Source organism: Ovis aries, chromosome 5, assembly GCF_016772045.2.
Source record: "Ovis aries strain OAR_USU_Benz2616 breed Rambouillet chromosome 5, ARS-UI_Ramb_v3.0, whole genome shotgun sequence".
Taxonomy (NCBI): domain Eukaryota; kingdom Metazoa; phylum Chordata; class Mammalia; order Artiodactyla; family Bovidae; genus Ovis; species Ovis aries.
In genome coordinates, this window is record NC_056058.1 from 60,836,266 (window position 1) to 60,856,615 (window position 20,350).

The 20,350-nt window shown below is 44.5% G+C and overlaps 1 protein-coding gene across 1 annotated transcript in view; it reads right to left on the reverse strand.

Annotated features, from left to right (window-relative positions):
* GLRA1 (glycine receptor alpha 1) overlaps positions 1–20,350 on the reverse strand; it is a 106,730-nt gene that overhangs the window by 56,712 nt on the left and 29,668 nt on the right. The window contains exons 2-3 of the mRNA XM_060415937.1: positions 10,421–10,548; positions 4,824–4,891 (exon numbers count right to left, since the gene is read on the reverse strand). Coding sequence (XP_060271920.1) covers positions 4,824–4,891; positions 10,421–10,548 — 196 coding nt within the window. The remainder of the gene's footprint in view (positions 1–4,823; positions 4,892–10,420; positions 10,549–20,350) is intronic.

Sequence of the window (20,350 nt, forward strand, 5' to 3'; positions counted from 1 at the left end):
CAGATATGGGCTTCCCTAGTGGCTCAAATGGTGAAGAATCTACCTGCAATGCAGGAGACCTGGGTTTGATCCCTGGGTTGGGAAGATCCCCTGGAGAAGGAAATGGCTACCCACTCCAGTATTCTTCCCTGGCAGGCTACAGTCCGTGGGGTCGCAAAGAGTCAGGCACAACTGAGCGACTAACATTTTCAGATATGCAGATGATACCGCTCTAATGGCATGAAGTGAAGAGGAACTAAAGAGCATCTTGATGAAGGTGAAAGAGGAGAGTTAAAAAGCTGGCTTAAAACTCAAAATTAAAAAAACTAGGATCATAGCATCTGGTGCCATCACTTCATGGCAAATAGAAGGGGAAAAAGTAGAAGCAGTGACAGATTTTATTTTGTTGGGCTCCAGAGTCACTGCAGATGGTTGACTGCAGTCATTAAATTAAAAGATACCTGCTCCTTGGAAAGAAAACTATGGCAAACCTAGACAGCGTGATACAAAGCAGAGACATCACTTTGTCAACAAGGGTCCATATAGTCAAAGCTATAATTTTTCCAGTACTGATATATGGATGTGACAGTTGAATCATAAAGAAGGCTGAGTGCCAAAGAATTGATGCTTTTGAGTTGTGGTGCTGGAGAAGACTCTGGAGAGTCCCTTGGACTGCAAGAAGATCAAACCAGTCAATCCTAAGGAAATCAACCCTGAATATTGAAAGGATTGATGCTGAAGCGCCAATACTTTGGCCACCTGATGTGAAGAGCTGACCCATTGGAAAAGACCGTAATGCTGGGAAAGATTGAGGGTGGGAGGAAAAGGGAGCAGCAGAATATCAGATGGTTAGATAGCATCGCCAACTCAGTGGACATGAATTTGTGCAAACTCCAGGAGATAGTGGAGGACAGAGTAGCCTGGTGTGCTACAGACTATGAGATCACAGAGTTGGACATGACTTAGCGACTAAACAACAAAAATGGAGATAACACGTCCTGCCATGTGGGGGTTGTTGGGAGGCGCAAATAAGATGATACACATGGAAGTGCTCTGCATAATGCCTGACACACAGTAGCATTTAATGTGTGGTTGTTGCCCTTTTAATACAAGTCTGCATAGTCTTGCTTTTGGATGCAATGTTGTTTGCTAAGTGTATTCTGAGTGACAAGGAAATAGGCTTGAATGGGAAAGTGATCCAGAGGGTTTGGTTGGTGGGATCTAGGGGAGAAAGAAGCTGCAGGGGAGAGGAGCTCTTGGCCGTTGCAAGGAGGCCTGGACTGGGTTTCTGTCTCACCCAGTGTATGCTGTGTGACCTTGCTCAGTCGATGTCACCACTCTAGACACTGGACTCCCTTTCGGTAAAATAAAGACTGGCTTAGTTTCTTAGCAGTTTTTCTACCTCTGAGATTTTAGGTTTTCTCCTGAATTATCTGCAATGTAAATTAAACACATATTGATAATTAAGAACCCCGTAGGAAAAAAAAAAATCACAGTATTACTAAATGTGGAAGCCAGAAAATTACAACTCTACTTTGGATTAACTTTAGTTAATAAAGAGAAAATTGTGTCAGCTGTGGCCCATTCCCAGAGAAGTACCTCATTGCCAGTCCTTCATGTGCTGCTAAACATTATTTATCTCTGCCCCAGGCAGCCATCTCTCTGGGCTCTTCCCCTCGTTGGTTACCTCCATTTTCAGTACTATTGTCTCCTGAGCCATGCTGAGCCTGGCATGATTTGAGGTTGGGTTTCCACTTTGGATAACACTTAGGTTGTTGCTTAAGTGTGTTTGTGGTCCTGGGGTCCCTCAATTTCCCATGTCTGTGCTCTTCAGCCATTTTGCCTTTTTACATGTCTTTTTCTTGGGGATGGTTTCCTGGCAGTTATGAGAATTGGACCCTAATTCCTGCTCGGTCACTAAATAGTTCTGGGATGGGGGTGTCTCCAAATCCCCGTTTCCTCAGCCGTACCCGGGGGAGCATTGTGTCTGCCAAGTCTGCTTTATAGAGTGGTTTCCAGAGCAAGTATTTGGTGAAGGAATGAAGTGAGAGAACAAATGTGAAAGCTGTTCAAAATTACAAGTGGCATCTGAAAATAATAACTACCATCCATTGTGTGTGTACTGTTTCCAACCCTGTGCTCAGCACTTCCATGCCTTATCTCCCAGTCCTCACAACAGCCCCAGGTGGATGCTCTTGGTCCCCTGCTCTGCAAAGGAGGAGGCTGGCTTAGGCTACCTTGTGCATATCCACAGAGCTGAGTCTCAGATTTCATCTGGGCACGAAAGACTATGTCCTGATTGCTATACTGTTTCTGTAGAAAGCATATGTAGCAGGAATAAAGTCTGAGGAGGTAGACAGCATATACTGGAGAAGGGAAAACTAAGGCTCGGAGAACTCAAGGAATTGCTCAGGATCACACAACTAATCTGGGGTGACTTTGGGGCTTCAGTGTTCAGAGCCCCCATCATTGCCCCCATCATTCTCATCATCATCATTGGAAACAGTAAGAGCACTTACAAAGCATTTACTCTGAGAAACGCTTTCCTGCCTATAATTTCCATCCATAATAACTTCAGAAGGCAAAAGAAATTAACTTGGTGAAGTAGTATGATATTAATCACCCCTGGGATTTTACAGACAACGAAGTTGAGGCTTAAAGGTAACAAAGCAAATCAGCCTCTTACATAAAGTGAGTGAATCCAGGTTTCCTTCAGAGCCTCAGCTTTTAACCATCATGCAAAACAAGGGCAAACCACTACTCCATTAGTAATCTGTCATAAAGAAATAGATTTCTGTGCTACTGTTATAGCAAAGCAGGGATGGGGTTGGAGTGCAGATACGTACACCTGTCTCAATCAAGTTGCTTATGTAACGGGGTCATATGTAAACCATTACTTGGTTTGATAGCTCTTTACCATTTTGGAAGAAGAGTGGAAGTTTCAACATTTGCCACACGCACTATGAATGATGCAGATGTCTGTGCATGTCTGGTCTGGAGGGAGAAGAACAGCAGAGGGGTTCACTAGGAGCTCTGAGAAAGCATCCATTCACAGGGTGGAACGACTTGGCTTTTGGACCTGGAGGTCCAGTGAAAAGCAGCCATGCTTGTTTTAGTCGATAGACAGGACAATCTCCACATTGAGATTAAAGGCTTGTTAGTTTTAGGGACTTTGATTGCTTGATTTGACCATATTAATACAGACCTCTCTGCAAAAGGATAGATTTTGGACCATTTGACCCATGACATATGGAACTCAGCAATTTTTGCCAATCTGGGACTAAAAAGTTAGATCTAATTGGCATAAATATTTTAGACCAAATAATGGTTTGAATCAACAGACAATATATCAGATTTGGCTTACTTATTTAAAAAAAATTACTGAGTGCCTGTTATTAAATCACTGTGCCAGGTGCTGAGGTTACCACAGGAAATGAGACAAGATTCTGGCCCCTAGAGAACTGAACTACATTACAGTGAGAGGAGGGACACGTGGGCAGACTGTGAGAGTGTGAGAATGCACAGCCAGGGCATTCAATGGGGATTGTAGCACATGTCGTGAGAATGGGTAGAAGGAACCCATCCTAGCGTTAGGTCAAGCGCACATATGAACTTACACACGTGAACATGCGTGGTAGAGTGTGATGGCTTCTTGTGGAGGTCATCCTAAGCAGAAAGTTAAGGGAATCTGAGGGTTGGCAATGGCAAGGAAGCTGGAGTGGGGGCCCTGGGCGGAGGCCTCTGCAGCATCAAGAGAAGGCTGGAAACCAGAAAGCAAGCACCTCCCAGGTGGAGAAGGCTGAGCAATTCCACTCATCCAGAATGGGAAGTGAGAGGGAAGAGATGCAGCCAACCAGAATCAGAGGGGCCTTGCAAGCATGATGCTGAAGGTGAGGGGGCTCTGGGGGAGGTGTTAAAGCAGGGGACTGGTGTGGTTAGGTACGTATCTTAGAAAGACCACAGTGTGAGGAGGAATAGATTGGAGGGGACAAGATGCAAGCTGGGGACACTTTGCAATAATGTGAGCAAGGCACTGTGGCAGCCTGAGCTAGACTAGGGGCAGGTGGGCATCCAGGGATGGATGGTTTAGAGGATTTGAAGGCAGTAACATCTATAGGACTTGGTGATTGACTGACTGCTTCTCACTCTACTCATAAAGAGTTGATTTGAGGCCACTTTAATTATTTTCTCACAAGCTTTATTGAGCCCTTCAAAACAAGTACAATTGATTTTTTGTTTTCAAGAATTGAGAAAAATATTTTAAAGTAGCATTACATTTATTTATAATTACTAACATAAGATTTACTCCTTACAGAAATTAGATAAATATAAAAATACTGAAGAATATGAAATCCTCCGTAAGACTATGATTCAGGGATAATTGCTATTAACATTTTGGTTATTTTTCCTCCTAGAATTTTTCTACTATAACAGATTTATTTTAAAATTTTCACTGTGGCAATTTTTAAATATATACAAACATAGAATCAACCAAGTATACCCATCTCAACTTGTATAACCCATCTTTTGCTATTCTGAAGCTGAATTTTAAACTTATAAGCAGGTCTTTATATTTTCTTTTAATCTAAAACTTTCACCTCTTGGTAGAACTTTGCTTTTGTAATCCTGAGTGTTTAGCATGTGCTAGCCCCCTAGCTCCTTGGCTATTTTCAGATATATGTCTTCACTCAAAACATTGAACAGGAAGTAAAAAATGTCCAAATCCCATGAAGCCCAACACCAGATTTCCCACCTCCTTGAGCAAGACCAGTACAGAGGGTAAATATTTCAGAGGGAGATATCTTCCAGGCAGCAAGTAGCAGCCTGTGTTTTGACTCACTCACCATAGTTGTCTCAGCAATGGAACCGAAGCTGTTGATGAAAATGTTGCAGCTGACATTCACTGGGGGACCTGCCAATTAAAAGAGATTCCTGCTTAGCTCCAAGCCCATGAAAAAAATCCCCCGGACGAGACTCATTCATGAAATGCTGAATTTAGGGATAGATCCCCTCTGGTGGAGGAGACCCTTACTTGTCCTCCACCCTACTCTTAGGCAGCAGGGACTGGTAGCCACATCATTATACCAGATTCGCAGGCCCCCAGGTGAGCACCAGGTACAGAACACCAGCGGCTGAGATGTACTTTCATTAACACGGGATGATTCATCATCCTGCCATATGGTTGAAATGCCTTCCCCAAACCCCACCGGCTGCCTTCTAATTTGTGGCCGAAATGTATTTACAGCTACAACATTTGGAGGCCATCTTGGGAATTGCAAGAAACAGCAAGTTCCTTGCCTTGAACTTCTGAACCAAGAATGATTGTCTGAAAGGGCGTTGATGGGAATTACCAGTTGAGGAATCCAGAGGGAACCTCAAGGGAAGTCCATAAGTCTTTGGTAAATACTTTCCAAGCAAGCTTTTTGAATCCTACTGCAACGGTAGGAAAGAAAAGGAGGATTATTTGCCCTTTGGAATCTCTTTGCTAGCAGGACCTCTGTCCAACTGAAGCCCAGTCTCTTCATTTTGTACAGTTAGTTACCATTAACTGAGCAGGGTTTTCTGTTGCACTGAGAGTGTTTCTAATGTTATCTCATTCTATCCTCTTAGTAGCTCCATGAGAAGACACGGTTATTCCCATTATTTTACAGACGTGGAAGCAGTCTCAGAGAGACTGTTTGTCCACAGCCACACAGCTAGTAAATGGTCAAGCCTGAGTTCAGATTGGTCTAATTCTGAAGCTAGTGGTTTTAATGATTATACTTTTGGAGAGAGGTTCAGAGAAAGGAAGGGGCATGCTCAAGATCATAATGTGGCAAGATCCAGGATTTTAAGCACCAGGTTTCCACTCATGCTGGCAAGAGGGCCAGCATAAAATAACCAGGAAAGAATGTGAGGCCGTGGGTAAAAGTTATATAAACAGTAAGAGTCCAGGAGTGAGAAAGGTTATGAAGAGCGGGGCATTAGGGAAGCCCTTGTGAAGGTAATGATGACCTTGAGCTGATTTTGCAGGGGGTTCAGACTTGGATAATAGGTTATAATCCTTCACTTGAAAATGGCAACATGCCATTTGTGAATTTTTTCCAGGTCCACTTTCTAGTTGATCCCCATGAGGTCCTGAGGTAGGCAGGGCAAAATTATCGTTGCTAGGTCCCTCTAGCGATGAGATTCCCAGCTTCATCGTAGAGCACAGAGAACTTTAGTAGCTTACCTGGGTTTCTGTACCCAGCAAGTGGTGGAGCCAGGACTTGAATCCAAGTTTTCTTATACCCACTCCTCTCTGTTCATCTTGAAAAATTAGCCCAAGCATTTCACCCAAACTCAGCCAAGATTCTTTTCTTTTCAGAAATCCTGGGGGTATAGAAAGGGACTCAATCCTGCTGTGAGGATCCAGGCTTTCCTTCCAAGGGCTTGCCAGGATCCCTGTGTTTGAGACACAGCCCCAAACTCTCACTGGCTCTTTTCTCCAAGGCATGCCCCTTCCCTTTTCTGGGATGTGATTTCCCCATCAACTTGGGAGAGTAGATCTTGATCTGGGCAGTCATTCTCAGCTCCATGGGTTTGGAATTCCCTTAAGGAAGCTCCTCAGTTGAATTACAAGGTTACTGTATAGGATTGCAGGGCTGGAGTGTTTCTGAAAGATCACTTAACCAACTGTTTCTCAAACTGAGGTACAGATGTAGAATCACCTGGGGAACTTGTTAAACTACAGATTCCTCAGCCCAACCCCAGACCCAGTGAACCGAAATCTGTAGGGATTGGCCCAGAGTTTATTGTTTAATGAGTGGCCTGAATGATCTTCATGCAGAGCTGGGTTTAGGAACCACTGCTACTCATTCACGGAGAAGGCGATGGCACCCCACTCCGGTACTCTTGCCTGGAAAATCCCATGGACGAAGGAGCCTGGTGGCCTGCAGTCGGTGGGGTCGCGAAGAGTCGGACACAACTGAGCGACTTCACTTTCATTTTCACTTTCATGCATTGGAGAAGAAAATGGCAACCCACTCCAGTATTCTTGCCTGGAGAATCCCAGGGATGGGGGAGCCTGGTGGGCTGCCATCTATGGGGCTGCACAGAGTCGGACACGACTGAAATGACTTAGCAGCAGCAGCAGCTACTCATTCAGGGCTGAGCGCTTGATCACCTCTAGCAGTGGGGAACTCATTTCGTCTCGAGCAGCACTTTCCATAGTTGAATAGCTCTGTCTGCTGAAAATTTTTTCCTTATGCTGAGCAGAAATCTGCCTTCTTGGTCACTTTCACCAGAACAAAGGCCCATTAGGGTTTTTTTTTTCCTCCCCCCTCATTTAGACTCAGATCCAGGTTTCTCTTTTCATCTAGCCTCATACCATTAAGATGCCCCAAAGAGTTACTGCCTGTGCCTTGAAATGACGTGCGCAGAGTTCCCACCCAGGCCCTGCCAGTGTCTGGTGCTGTGACTCCCATTTAAATTAGATCCTGATTTATGTGTGCGAGAGGGCGCCAGCCGAAAGGACCTCATGGGGAGGTGTGGTTCATTGAAATAAATCTGAAATTAAATTATCCTCAAGAAAATTACAATCTGGCTGCCTTTGGCAGCAGTGTAATGTATATATTTCATTAAATATTAAAGTTTAATTTTGGTCTTGTGTGTATGTTTGCATTGGGCCATGCCCTCGATCCTGGGAGCCATTGTGATACAGAGTCTTAGTGAAGATACAGAATATCAAAGCTGGCAGGGCCTGGTTCTCCTGGATCATGTCACAGATGCAGGAACAGAGGCCCAGAAGTGTCAAGTGATTTACTCTGGGTCACAGACATCAGGTAAGTAGCAGGAGGGTTAGAATCCAGTTTTCGAGCTCTCTACTTCAGTGTTAGGATTTTCACTGTCACTGAATTCTGCAGAGCCCTCTCTCCCCACCACCCATATCTTCAGGCAAACCTGTTGAGTGATTCATCACTCTGTGGGGTCCTGAAACAAGGCAGGCCCCTTCCTGTCGTCTTGGGGATCATAGGGACCTACTCTGCCTGGACTTTACAGGAGCTCTGTAGTTTGTGGGGGGGCTTTGGGGACATGTGAAAGGGGTCATGGGGCTCAGAAGCAGGAGGTACCCTGCAATCAGTGTTTCAGCCCTCACCACAAGGGAGAGTAGAGATCTTGCTCCTCTTCACCTGGGGTGGGTTTCCAAGAAGATGCGCTTTGCTCAGAGCCCAAGTCAGAGGAGATTATAGCGGGTAGAGATAGTGCAGGGTTGGGAAAGGCCCAAGGGATTGTCTTGTCCTATATGTTTTGGGTCCGAGTGTTTGGAATAATATTTTCAGGGTGGGGAGGGGAAGGGCCCTGAATCAGTGGTTACGTTCACTGTTATGTAAGTAAGTAAATAAATAAATCAGGGAGTAAGCAACTAAATAAATCACTAGCATTAGACAGAATTGAGTCAGAGCAGCTAGCTGGGTTAAAGTCCCTAGTCTTGGCAGCAGGACTTGGGTAAGTCACTTAATTGTTCTAGCATATTTTTAGGGTCATTTGCTCATGTGTTCATTTATGATGGGTTTACTGTGGGCCTTCTATGTGCCAAGTACAGTGATATGCAGAAAGGATAACTAACGCATGAAACTTGGATGCCCCCATGTTCAGCAGATGGACAAGACCAAGGCACTTCTACTCAGCCTGGAGTTCTAAAGGAGCCCACGAGGGGGCGCCGGGGACGGAATTCCTGAAAACTGTGAAGCTGCAGATGCAAACTGGTGGTCAGTTTTCTCTGACTGTGTTTGATTTGGCCAATGGTGTTTCCCAATGATATGGTTTAGCTGCCAACTTGGAAGATTTCACATAACCCTGCCGATTTAAGTCTCACCTGGGAAGGCACGCCACCCAGAGCCTGCATTCCTACCTGGTGGGAAGGGAGACCTGGCTGCCTTTCGCGGAGCCTGTGCTTTCTGGTTCTGCTTACCCTCATCCTATTTCAGTTGTGCGTCGTACCTGCTGGGCTCCTCTGGGTGTTTGACACTGTGAATCTGGTGAAGGGCTTGTGTGCTGACTCACTGTCTTTGAGGGAAGAAAGGTGGTGCTAACAATCCTGGAAGAAAATGGCCTCAGGAGAGAGGTGCTGGGGAGCAAGAGCACCTTGAAATCAACAGGTGTGGGAACTGGGCCCCCAAACAAGCCTCAGTGCACCTCCCAGCCTGTTTTCCATTTGCAAAGCACTCTGAGAAGTAGACTTGGAGGGTGGGGGGTTGAGGGAGCCGATAGTAGGAAGCTGTTAGCAGCTGTCACATCTCTTGTTTGGTCTTGGAGTTGAGCCAATGGAACAGCAAGGAAGGGCATCCGGCATCAAGGATTGATCAGGGGATTGGCTGCGGGTCTTTGAAATAAGATTTTTGCAGGGGTGCTGGGAGGAAGGTCAGGGTGCACAGGCTCCCAAGGAGGTCCTCAAGTCTGCGCATGCAGAAACCTGCCCAGAAGTTCGAGATGGTTACAGTTTCCTGAGGCATCAGTGGATGACAGGAACTGGCCCCTCTTGTGAGACATAAGAGCTCAGAGGACTGTGAGCCAGAAGAAGCTTCTCAGATCACTTCATTTGTGGTTAATAAATGGGCTACCCATAGGGCATATCTGGCTCCCAAACATGTTTTGTTTGTATTTACATGTGTTAGGTTTCAGGAAGTTTCTCATAAATCTTGATTTGTGGCTTTCCTTGGACTTTTGGACGGTCTGGCAGCACAAGACCCGCAGTCCTGTTGGGTGACCAGGAACTGGGGGGACGGAAAGGCTGCCTGCTTTCCAGGGGCCTGCACCGCTATTTTTCCATATCTCTAGCACTCCCTATTATCTTACTAGGCATTCGAAATTGTGGCCCTTATTAGGCGAGAGAGTTCCAAAATTATTTGTTATTCCAGGGGAAGCTTTCAGTGGGTGAACTGTAGTTAGAAGCTTCTCATCTAAGACAAATAAAAGTACAGCTGCTTGGGGGAGAAGCAAGGTGGGGGACTCGCTCATCTTGTCCTCTGTTTCTCTTTTTTGGGACACAGGGAAGAAGTCCCAGGACTCCATGAGGCACAGTATAAAAACCACAGAGATAGCCCGCTCCATCCCTGCCCAGGCCAGGAGACTGAAACCCAGAGAAAGGAAGAGGCTTATCTAAGCTCAGAGGGTAAGTTTGTACCCGAAGCAAAACCTGAACCCATTTCTCTACATTCTTCGTTCATTGCTTGTCCATTAGTAAAGCTAGCAAGTGGGTTTAGTTCCCATACTGACACAGGCAACCAGAGATCCTGTTGAGTTGTACTTTCCGAGGCTTTGTTTGGCCTTGGGGAATTGACTAATAGTATCTGTCTTGAGGGTAGAGGAAAGAGTCATGGAATTCATACCGGTTATTTACCATCTGCATACAATTCAGTGGGCTTGCTGCCACAATCTGGGAAAGCAGATACCTGGGGCTCTGAAAGGCAAGTTTATCTACCTTTGAAATTGGGCCTGATCCTGGCGTCATATCCAGAGGTCCTCCCCATGAGTTTATCCAGGAAATCAGACGGCGACATGGGCTTGGAAGCAGACCGAGCAGCTTCAGCCTCCTTGGAAGCAGCAAGACTAAGAAAGGAGAGAGGAGGCAGATGGTTAATGAGGGCTTTTCTCACACTGAGATCAGATCCCAGCCTTGCTCAGCCCAGCTCTAAGAACCACTGGAGAAGTAGATAATATGGGTCCTTAATGAGGTAAGGCTCAGGCTACCTTGTTTACCCAGCCCAGGTATCAGCCTGTGTAGGATCCTGGCAGGCAGCAGAGAGTGTCTGATTGATGCTAAGAAACTGCTGATTCTTTTGAGGCTGCATCTCTAAGATTTTGGGCAATCACCCTTGACTGCTGGTTTCCCTGGGAGAGGAGACTGAAGGGTTAACTTCCCAATGAGGCCTGGCCCTGTGTTTTGGGTGCCTGTACTTCCAGAGGTTCAGTGCAGCCAGAAAAAAATCTTAGAGATCAAGTAGTCCAGCCTTTTTGGGCTTCCCTAGCTGCTCGGTGGTAGAGAATCCTCCTGCCAATGCAGGAGACATGGGTTTGGTCCCTGGGTTAGGAATATCCCCTGGAGGAGGAAATGGCCACCCACTCCAGTATTCTTGCCTGGGAAATCCCATGGACAGAGGAGCCTGGCAGGTTACAGTCCACGGGGCTGTAAAAGAGGCAGGCACGACTGGAGTGATTAAATGATGACAGTCCAGTCTTTCCCCAGAGTTTTTCTTCAGAATGAGCTACTAATTTTTTTTTAAAGAACATGCCCAAGTCAAATGCATTTGGGAACACAAATGGAACCAGGCGTCTTTACCTTGGGTCTTCTCAGAACCTTTGACAAACTTAGATGCTTATACTTATGGGACTCTCTCAAACACTTTCAAAAATGCTTTCTCAAAAACACTCTCAAAAAAGTTTCAAAATACTTTCAAAAAACAGACACAGCTAGTGAAGGAGATGTAGGTTCCATGTAAATCAGTGGTCATTTGCCTGGATGTAGCCAGAATTGGGGGATTTGAAATCAAATTGGGGATGCTTCACATGGTTTCTGTCACCCTGCCCCCGCAACAAAGTTGTTTTAGGTGTTGCTTTGTACCATAGTACATAGTACAAATGACCGAGGTCTAAGAACAGGGGCTCTTCCCCTGCCATACACTCTGAGGCATGCACATTTCTAGAACAGTCAGGATTGGAAGCTGAAGGGTTGACTATCAATTATTTCTGTTGCTTTGGGTGACTGAGCTTCCCTGACCTGAAATGATTATATCCAGGAGATAGCTGGAAGCTGGTGCTGCCCCACTGTGTGTGCTCTGGGGCTTGTATGCTGGAGGAGGTGCATGTGTAGAGATGCAAGTGTGTGTCGCAAAAAAATGAGAGCTTCTGTTACCTGGCCAAGTAGGACGTGGTGTTCCCCAAGGACTTGCGCTGCCTCTTGTGTCCTTTTCTGGTGTCAGAGTTGTCGCTGTCTAAGTGACCCCCTCTAATGGACGGCCCCCATAGCTCTGTCTCCACCCTGTCTTTTCCCACAGGCCCCCTTTCTTCATTTGCAGACACCTGGGCGCATGTCCATCTGGATGGCCTGCCAAGCCATGCCTCAAGTTCATTCCAAACCAGATGCTGCAGCTTCCTTCCCAAAGTTGCCCTGGTGGCACCAACGTCTTCCCGTTCTCTAGGACCAGATGCTTCAGGACTGTCTTGTCTCTGTGTCCCTTCTCCTGCCACGTCCCCTCACTCACTGGGGCCTTTCCAGTCATGCAGGTGTCATGATGGTGCTGTCTTGTTGGGAGTTACTCGTGTTTGTGTTCTGAGACCAGCAATTGTGGTGGGTTGCCTTGATTGTTTGATTATTTAATCTTCTACTGTGTCTACCATGGTGTGTCTCACACATACTTGGTGCTCAATAATTTCTGAATGCATGAAATAACATTTTAATTAATTAGTCAAATATCTTGGTTAGTAGGAAGTATTCAGAAATATTCATGTATGGATTAGCAATTTTAAAATAAGCAGACTATTATACTCACTAATGAAAACTAGTGAAAATAATCAGTTATTCCTTTGAAGTTTCAGAAAATTTTCTAGGATGGTTGCACTCATGCTTAGTAATCTGATGATTCCTTATTCATATCCTAAAGGGCTCTTTTTAAAAAATTTCTTAATTGAAGAAATAATTGTTTTACAGAATTTTGTGGTTTTCTGTCATACATCAGCAAGAATCAGCCATAGGTACACCCATGTGCCCTCCCTCCCAGACTTCCCTCCCATCTCCCTCCCCATCCCACTATTCAGCCTGTCACAGAGCCCCTGTTTGAGTTCCCTGAATTACACAGCAAATTCCCATCGTCTATCTATTTTATATATAGTTTTGTAAATTTCCATGTTACTCTCTCCATACATCTCCCCTTCTCCTTCCTCTCCCCCTGCCATGTACATAAGTCTGTTCTCTATGTCTGATTCTCCATTGCTGCCCTGAAAATAAATTCATCAGTGCCATCTCTTTAGATTCCATATATATGGGTCAGTATACGATATTTACATTTCTCTTTCTGACTTACTTCTTTCCATTTAATAGGCTCTAGCTTCTTCTACCTCATTAGAACAGATTCAGATGCTTTCCTTTTTATGGCTGAGTAGGAGATGCAAGATGGCAGGAGATGGCATGAGTGAATGTCGACATTCTAGGAATCAGCCAACTAAAATGGACTGGAATGGGTCAATTTAACTCAGATGACCATTATATTTACTACTGCGGGCAGGAATCCCTTAGAAGCAATGGAGTAGCCATCATGGTCAACAAAAGAGTTCGAAATGCAGTACTTGGATGCAGTCTCAAAAATGACAGAATGATCCCTGTTCGTTTCCAAGACAAACCATTCAATGTCACAGTAATCCAAGTCTATGCCCCAACCAGTAACACTGAAGAAGCTGAACTTGAACATTTCTATGAAGATGTACAAGACCTTTTAGAACTAACACCCCCAAAAGATGTCCTGTTCATTATAGGGGACTGGAATGCAAAAGTAGGAAGTTGAGAAACACCTGGAGTAACAGGCAAATTTGGCCTTGGAATATGGAATGAAGCAGGGCAAAGACTAATAGAGTTTTGGCAAAAAAATGCACTGGTCATAACAAACACCCTCTTCCAACAACACAAGAGAAGACTCTACACATGGACATCACCAGATGGTCAACACTGAAATCAGATTGATTATATTCTTTGCAGCCAAAGATGGAGAAGCTCTATACAATTGGCAAAAACAAGACCAGGAGCTGACTGTGGCTCAGATCATGAACTCCTTATTACCAAATTCAGATTTAAATTGAAGAAAGTAGGGAAAACCACTAGACCATTCAAGTATGTTCTAAGTCAAATCCCTTATGATTATACAGTGGAAGTGAGAAATAGATTTAAGGGACTAGATCTGATAGACAGAGTGCCTGATGAACTATGGACAGAGGTTCGTGACACTGTACAGGAGACAGGGATCAACCATCCCCACGGAAAAGAAATGCAAAAAAGTAAAATGGCTGTCTGGGGAGGACTTACAAATAGCTGTGAAAAGAAGAGAGGTGAAAAGCAAAGGAGAAAAGGAAAGATATATCCATTTGAATGCAGAGTTCCAAAGAATAGCAAGGAGAGATGAGAAAGCCTTCCTCAGTGATCAATGCAAAGAAATAGAGGAAAACAATAGAACGGGAAAGACTGGAGATCTCTTCAAGAAAATTAGAGATACCAAGGGAAATTTTCATGCATAGATGGGCTCAATAAAGGATAGAAATGGTATGGACCTAACAGAAGAAAAAATATTAAGAAGAGGTGGCAAGAATACACAGAAGAACTATACAAAAAAGATCTTCATGACCCAGATGACCACAATGGTGTGATCACTCACCTAGAGACAGACAGCCTGTAATGTGAAATTAAGTGGGCCTTAGAAAGCATCGCTATGAACAAAGCTAACAGAGGTGATGGAATTCCAGTTGAACTATTTCAAATCCTGAAAGATGATGCTGTGAAAGTGCTGTACTCAATATGCCAGCAAATTTGGAAAACCCAGCAGTGGCCACAGGACTGGAAAAGGTCAGTTTTCATTCCAATCCCAAAGAAAGGCAATGCCAAAGAATGCTCAAACTACCGCACAATTGCACTCATCTCACACGCTAGTAAAGTAATGCTCAAAATTCTCCAAGCCAGGCTTCAGCAATACGTGAACCATGAACTCCCTGATGTTCAAGCTGGTTTTAGAAAAGGCAGAGGAACCAGAGATCAAATTGCCAACATCCGCTGGATCATGGAAAAAGCAAGAGAGTTCCAGAAAAACATCTATTTCTGCTTTATTGACTATGCCAAAGCCTTTGACTATGTGGATCACAATAAACTGTGGAAAAGTCTTCAAGAGATGGGAATACCAGACCACTTGACCTGCCTCTTGAGAAACCTATATGCAGGTCAGGAAGCAACAGTTAGAACTGGACAAGGAACAACAGACTGGTTCCAAATAGGAAAAGGAGTATGTCAAAGCTGTATATTGTCACCCTGCTTATTGAACTGCTATGCAGAGTACATCATGAGAAACGCTGGGCTGGAAGACGCACAAGATGGGATCGAGATTGCCAGGAGAAATATCAATAACCTCAGATATGCAGATGACACCACCCTTATGGCAGAAAGTGAAGAGGAACTAAAAAGCCTCTTGATGAAAGTGAAAGAGGAGAGTGAAAAAGTTGGCTTAAAGCTCAACTTTTAGAAAACGAAGATCATGGCATCTGGTCCCATCACCTCATGGGAAATAGATGGGGAAACAGTGGAAACAGTGTCAGACTTTATCTTTTCGGGCTCCAAAATCACTGCAGATAGTGACCGTAGCCATGAAATTAAAAGATGCTTACTCCTTGAAAGGAAAGTTATGATCAACCTAGATAGCATATTGAAAAGCAGAGACATTACTTTGCCAACAAAGTCCATCTAGTCAAGGCTATGGTTTTCCAATGGTCATGTATGGATGTGAGAGTTGGACTGTGAAGAAAGCTGAGTATTGAAGAATTGATGCTTTTGAACTGGAGTGTTGGAGAAGACTCTTGAGAGTCCCTTGGACTGCAAGGAGATCAAACCAGTCCACCCTAAAGGAGATCAGTCTTGTATATTCATTGGAAGGACTGAGGTTGAAGCTGAAACTCCAATACTTTGGCCACCTGGTGTGAAGAACTGACTCACTGGAAAAGACCCTGATGCTGGGAAAGATTGAAGGAGGGAGGAGAAGGGAACGACAGAGGGTGAGATGGTTGGATGGCATCACTGACTCAATGGACACAAGTTTGAGTAAATTCTGGGAGTTGGTGATGGACAGGGTGGCCTGGCATGCTGCAGTCTATGGAGTCGCAAAGAGTCGGACACGACTGAGCAACTGAACTGAACTGTGTTACATAGATTTGGATATGCAAAAACATGAAGACCTATGTTCCTGTCAAAATGTGTTGTTAAGAGTGATATTTAGTATGGGCGTTTTTGTGTGTACATATAGCAACCCACTCCAGTATTCTTGCCTGGAGAATCCCATGGATAGAGGAGCCTGGTGGGCTATAGTCCACGGGGTCGCAAAGAGTCGGACACGACTGAGTGACTTAACTTTCACTTTCATGGCATGTATGTAGACATGGGGTACAGGGTGTGAAAATGTCAAATGCCTTTGTGGCTATACGTGTGTGGTATATATATTATATGTGTGTGTTACTGAAATGTACTGTCACATGTAATAGAGAATGGTTCATAAAGAGTGAAAAGAACAGATGATTTGGAATCAATCCTGTCTCAGTCATTTACTGGCTGTGTGACCGTGGGCACATGACCTAACTTCTCTGAACTGCAGTTGCCTGATACATCAAAAGAAGTGCTGCACAAGGAGTCACTGAGGTAGCCCAGGTAAGAAATGTCAAAGGTGGTTCTTGGTTCATAGCCGGCACTCCATCTACGGTCTTGCTTTTCCATTACCGTGTGTCTGTGTGTGTGTGTCTGTGTGTGTGTGTCTGTGTGTGTGTGTGTGTGTGTCTGTGTCTGTGTATGTCTCTGTGTCTGTGTCTGTGTCTGTGTCTGTGTGTCTGTGTTTCTGTGTGTCTGTGCATGTGGAAGCTGAGAGTCAGTCTGGAGTTTCTCCTGGTCTCTCTGCTGCCTTCAGCTGTACTGTAGCCCCTGCATGACTTGGAAGTCCTGCCAAACACCTTCCGTGGCCATACTTTACCACAGTCCCAGCCTTTTCTCCATTCAGCACCAGACCCATGGCTTCTGTGTGACTCTGGTGTGGCAAAGGGGACCACGGGCATGTAACCAGTGATTTATGACTTCATCGCTGCTATGATTCACTTCTGGAACCGCTCCAGGAGTGGCAGTTATGAAGCTTTCATAAGCTCCTATTCTCTCTCAGCCCCCGCCCCCCCTCAGATAATAAGGTTTGGGAACGTGGTCCTCTCTCCTAGCAGTTACTATAGCATAAGACTTCTCTTCCTATTAGGCAGTACAGTGAGAAAATGAATTTGCCCCCAAATATTCCCTACCATTCGCTGTTAGCAAAATATGCCATTTAATATCTGAATCCTCCCCAAGCTGAAGCATCTTCTGATTATCCTAGCTCACACGTCTGCAGCAAGGCGCCTAGTCTGGTCACCTGGCCATTGACTTACCAACAATCCTTGTATGGTGAACTGAACTGGTGGGAATCGAGACTCTGAGAAATTAACTGGCCTCACAACACACAGTACTTGAATAAGGGAAAAGATTAGAACTCACATTTTCAAGCCCTGCTTCTTCCAAATGCTACGATGTATAGGAAAAACTTTTGTAAACTACGAAGAATGTAAATCATGATAGTAGGTAGTTTTACTACTTGTTTTGAAGCTCTGTTGTATTGTTACAGCCAAGAAAATCCAAAGCTGTGTCTGACCCCTGGCAATCCCTGTACATACTCTGAATTTACCACACTTGAAACTGGGGAAGAAGTAGTGTGACTTAGCAAATGATTCTCTGTTTTGTCAGGTGACTCACAGTAGAATTCTTGGAAATTTTGAGATTCTTTAGTCCCTCCCATGTATCATGGTTTCTTGGAACATCGCCAATTTTTTCCGAGTTTTTTTTTTTTTTAATCATTTCTACTATTAGTCACTTTAAAGTTTTCATTGCATTGACATGTACGTTTTAAAGGTCTTATCTTATTTTCTGTGTATATTATTAATCATCTTGAAAATTCATAGTTTCGTCACAGTAATGTCAGATGTTGAAATATTTCTACTTATTTAAAAATGTTTTAAATATTTGTTATTTAGGGAAAAAAGTTCTCCTTGAATTATCTCACTTCTTTAAAAAGAAAAGTAACTTTATATTTCACTCTTCACAAATGAAAAACCAGTATTACTTGCCGTAACAGAGGACAACCATAGCAGTGAATACAATGGAAACAGAAAGAGAAGAGTTTAAACTCCTAGTTAAATTCTGTTGCTGGCTGACATCCCAAACCCGAGGCCTGACTTCAGTTCCAAAAGAAGATCAGCAAGTGCTGGAAAGCTGTTAGAGGCATGGTAACACCCAATGGAGACTTTCTTCCTGGGATAATGCAAATGACTGAAATGATGACTGTACATTATTATTATGTTTTGAACCGCCTAAAATCGTCTCCCATTCCTTACTGCCCTCGTCCAAAATTTCTCTAATTCTTTTTCTGATAAACCTTCCATTTGAATGTCAAATAGCCATGACTTTCCACTTGATGATCATTGTACATTTCTGGCTACATTTAGACAGCATATTTTGCGCAGAATTATTTCTAGGGCCCCCTTAAGTAAATCTGTGCTTTGCGCCTCTGTGCGGAGAAAATAGGTATCCAGGGGCCCTTCATGCACGTTTGCAGCCACTGCCTCTGGTGAGCTTAAGCCTTTGCTTATAGACAGTGAGGGACTGGACGCAGAGGCTGAGAGTGAGTCCGAGAAATGAAATACTTGATTGTTAGGATTTGCTGACCCTATGAAAGTATTTGGAAATGATGCAAATTGTTTCAGGGATTATTGAGATGTAATGTGGTGAATCAGGCTTGATTTAGACAGATTTGATTAATAGTCATTTTCAGAATGTCCGTAAGGTCTCCTGGGACCAAGGGTTCTGTCCCTTTTTGTGAAGGCTTATGGCGATGGCTGCACTAACTGGACCGAGCCTTGAACTGTCGAGTGCCTCTCAGGGCATTTGTTGCATTAGGAGGCTTTGGTACTTAAAGAACCTCAGTTATGACTCCTAATGACAGAGATTAAGCAAAAGTCCAGGAGTCTGTTCTACAGTGGCATTGGAGGGAGGGTGACGGAGTAAAGAGGGGGCTTTCTGACCTTTGACGAATCTCTTCCCTTGTGAGCTTTCAGTTTCCCAAGCTATAAAATGAGGGGATTAGAATAATCTCTAAGAGTCCTTCTGGTTCTAAACCATCATTTTAGTAATCTATAATATTCCCTCTTTTTAAACTTTTCTTCTTTACACATCTGGTCTTGGGACCTGAATTTATCTGGACCCCTCAGGGGAGTATGAGTGTGTTTGTCTTGCTGCCTTCCCATTCAGTCCCCTCATTTTTCTTCAGTGGAACAGCTCATTTCTCAGGGATTTGTTGGAAGCCTGGCCAGATCAATGCTCAGATTCTCATTCCCTAGTTGCAGCATCAATTGGAAATAGGGAATCAATGTGCAGTTGTCAGTCTGAATTTCAAATGAGTTGGGCTTGGCAGTTAGCCTGGGGAGAAACTGTTTCAATTAGACCCTTCAGGGTACCACATGCGCAAGGACCACGGTGGGTGGGGGTAGCAGTGGGAGGGTCCCTCCATCTTGACGCCAACAGAGTCCATGTCCTGAGTTCACCATGGGCAGGAAAATCAGGAGGTCAGGGATTGGGGGAAAAGGGAGGAAGGGCAAATTGAGGGGAAGAAGAATGATTCAGAGGCTGAGGACAGCCAAGGGAGGGATGCAGGGAGCCGGAGGAGGAAGCTGGAGACGCAGAGTGAGAAGAGAAGTGGGGGTGGGAGAGAGAGGAAGAGGAAAGTGGAGGTATCTGAGGTGTGGCCAGTGCTATAAACAAGGAAGTCAGTGAGCACAGAGGATGTGTACCCAACTGCACCTGGTGGGAGGAGGTGGCTTCCAAGAGGCTTTGTGGAGATAGTGTTTTTTACAGTAAAACATGAAGGTTGAGTATGGAATTGACCTGGAAGAAACAGAGAAGGAGAGTGTTTTGGGTCGAAGGAACAGTATGTGTAAAGTATAGAGGTGAGAGAGCACTTGGAGAATTAAAGAGAAGTTTAGTGAGCACGTGCGGGAGTGAAGGAGGGAAATGAAGCGGGGAGAGAGAGAGAGTGGGAGAAAAAGAGAAAGGATGAAGAATTGAGAATGGAGCACTGAGTCTTCAAGGTTGGAAGTAGCCAGGATTGTACCCCCTGTTCTGTGTCCTTGTGGTGGGTCTGGAAGTTAAGGAAGATTGTCCCTCCTCAGTGCCTTATTAGTACAAATAATCTATCTGGATTTCTCTTAAGTTGAATTGTAGCCTGGCCAAGCTTGGGAAATGCACTCTCCAAAAGACCCCTCCAAATGGTGGGTGTCCAACTTGGTTTCCAGGCAGATGTGTCCTCTGACTTGGGCCAGGACATCCCCTTTGCCTTGGCAGGGAGGTAATCTAATGAACTGGTGTTTATTCCTTGTAGAAAGTACCAAGTCAACTAGTCAGGTGTTGACAGAAGGTCTGTCCATGTTTCCACGAGCATTTAATTCATGTTGTTGCTTTTGTTCAGTCACTAAGTCATGTCTGACTTTTCGCAACCCCATGAATTGCAGCACGCCAGGCTTCCTGTTTTTCACTGTCTCCCAGAGTTTGCTC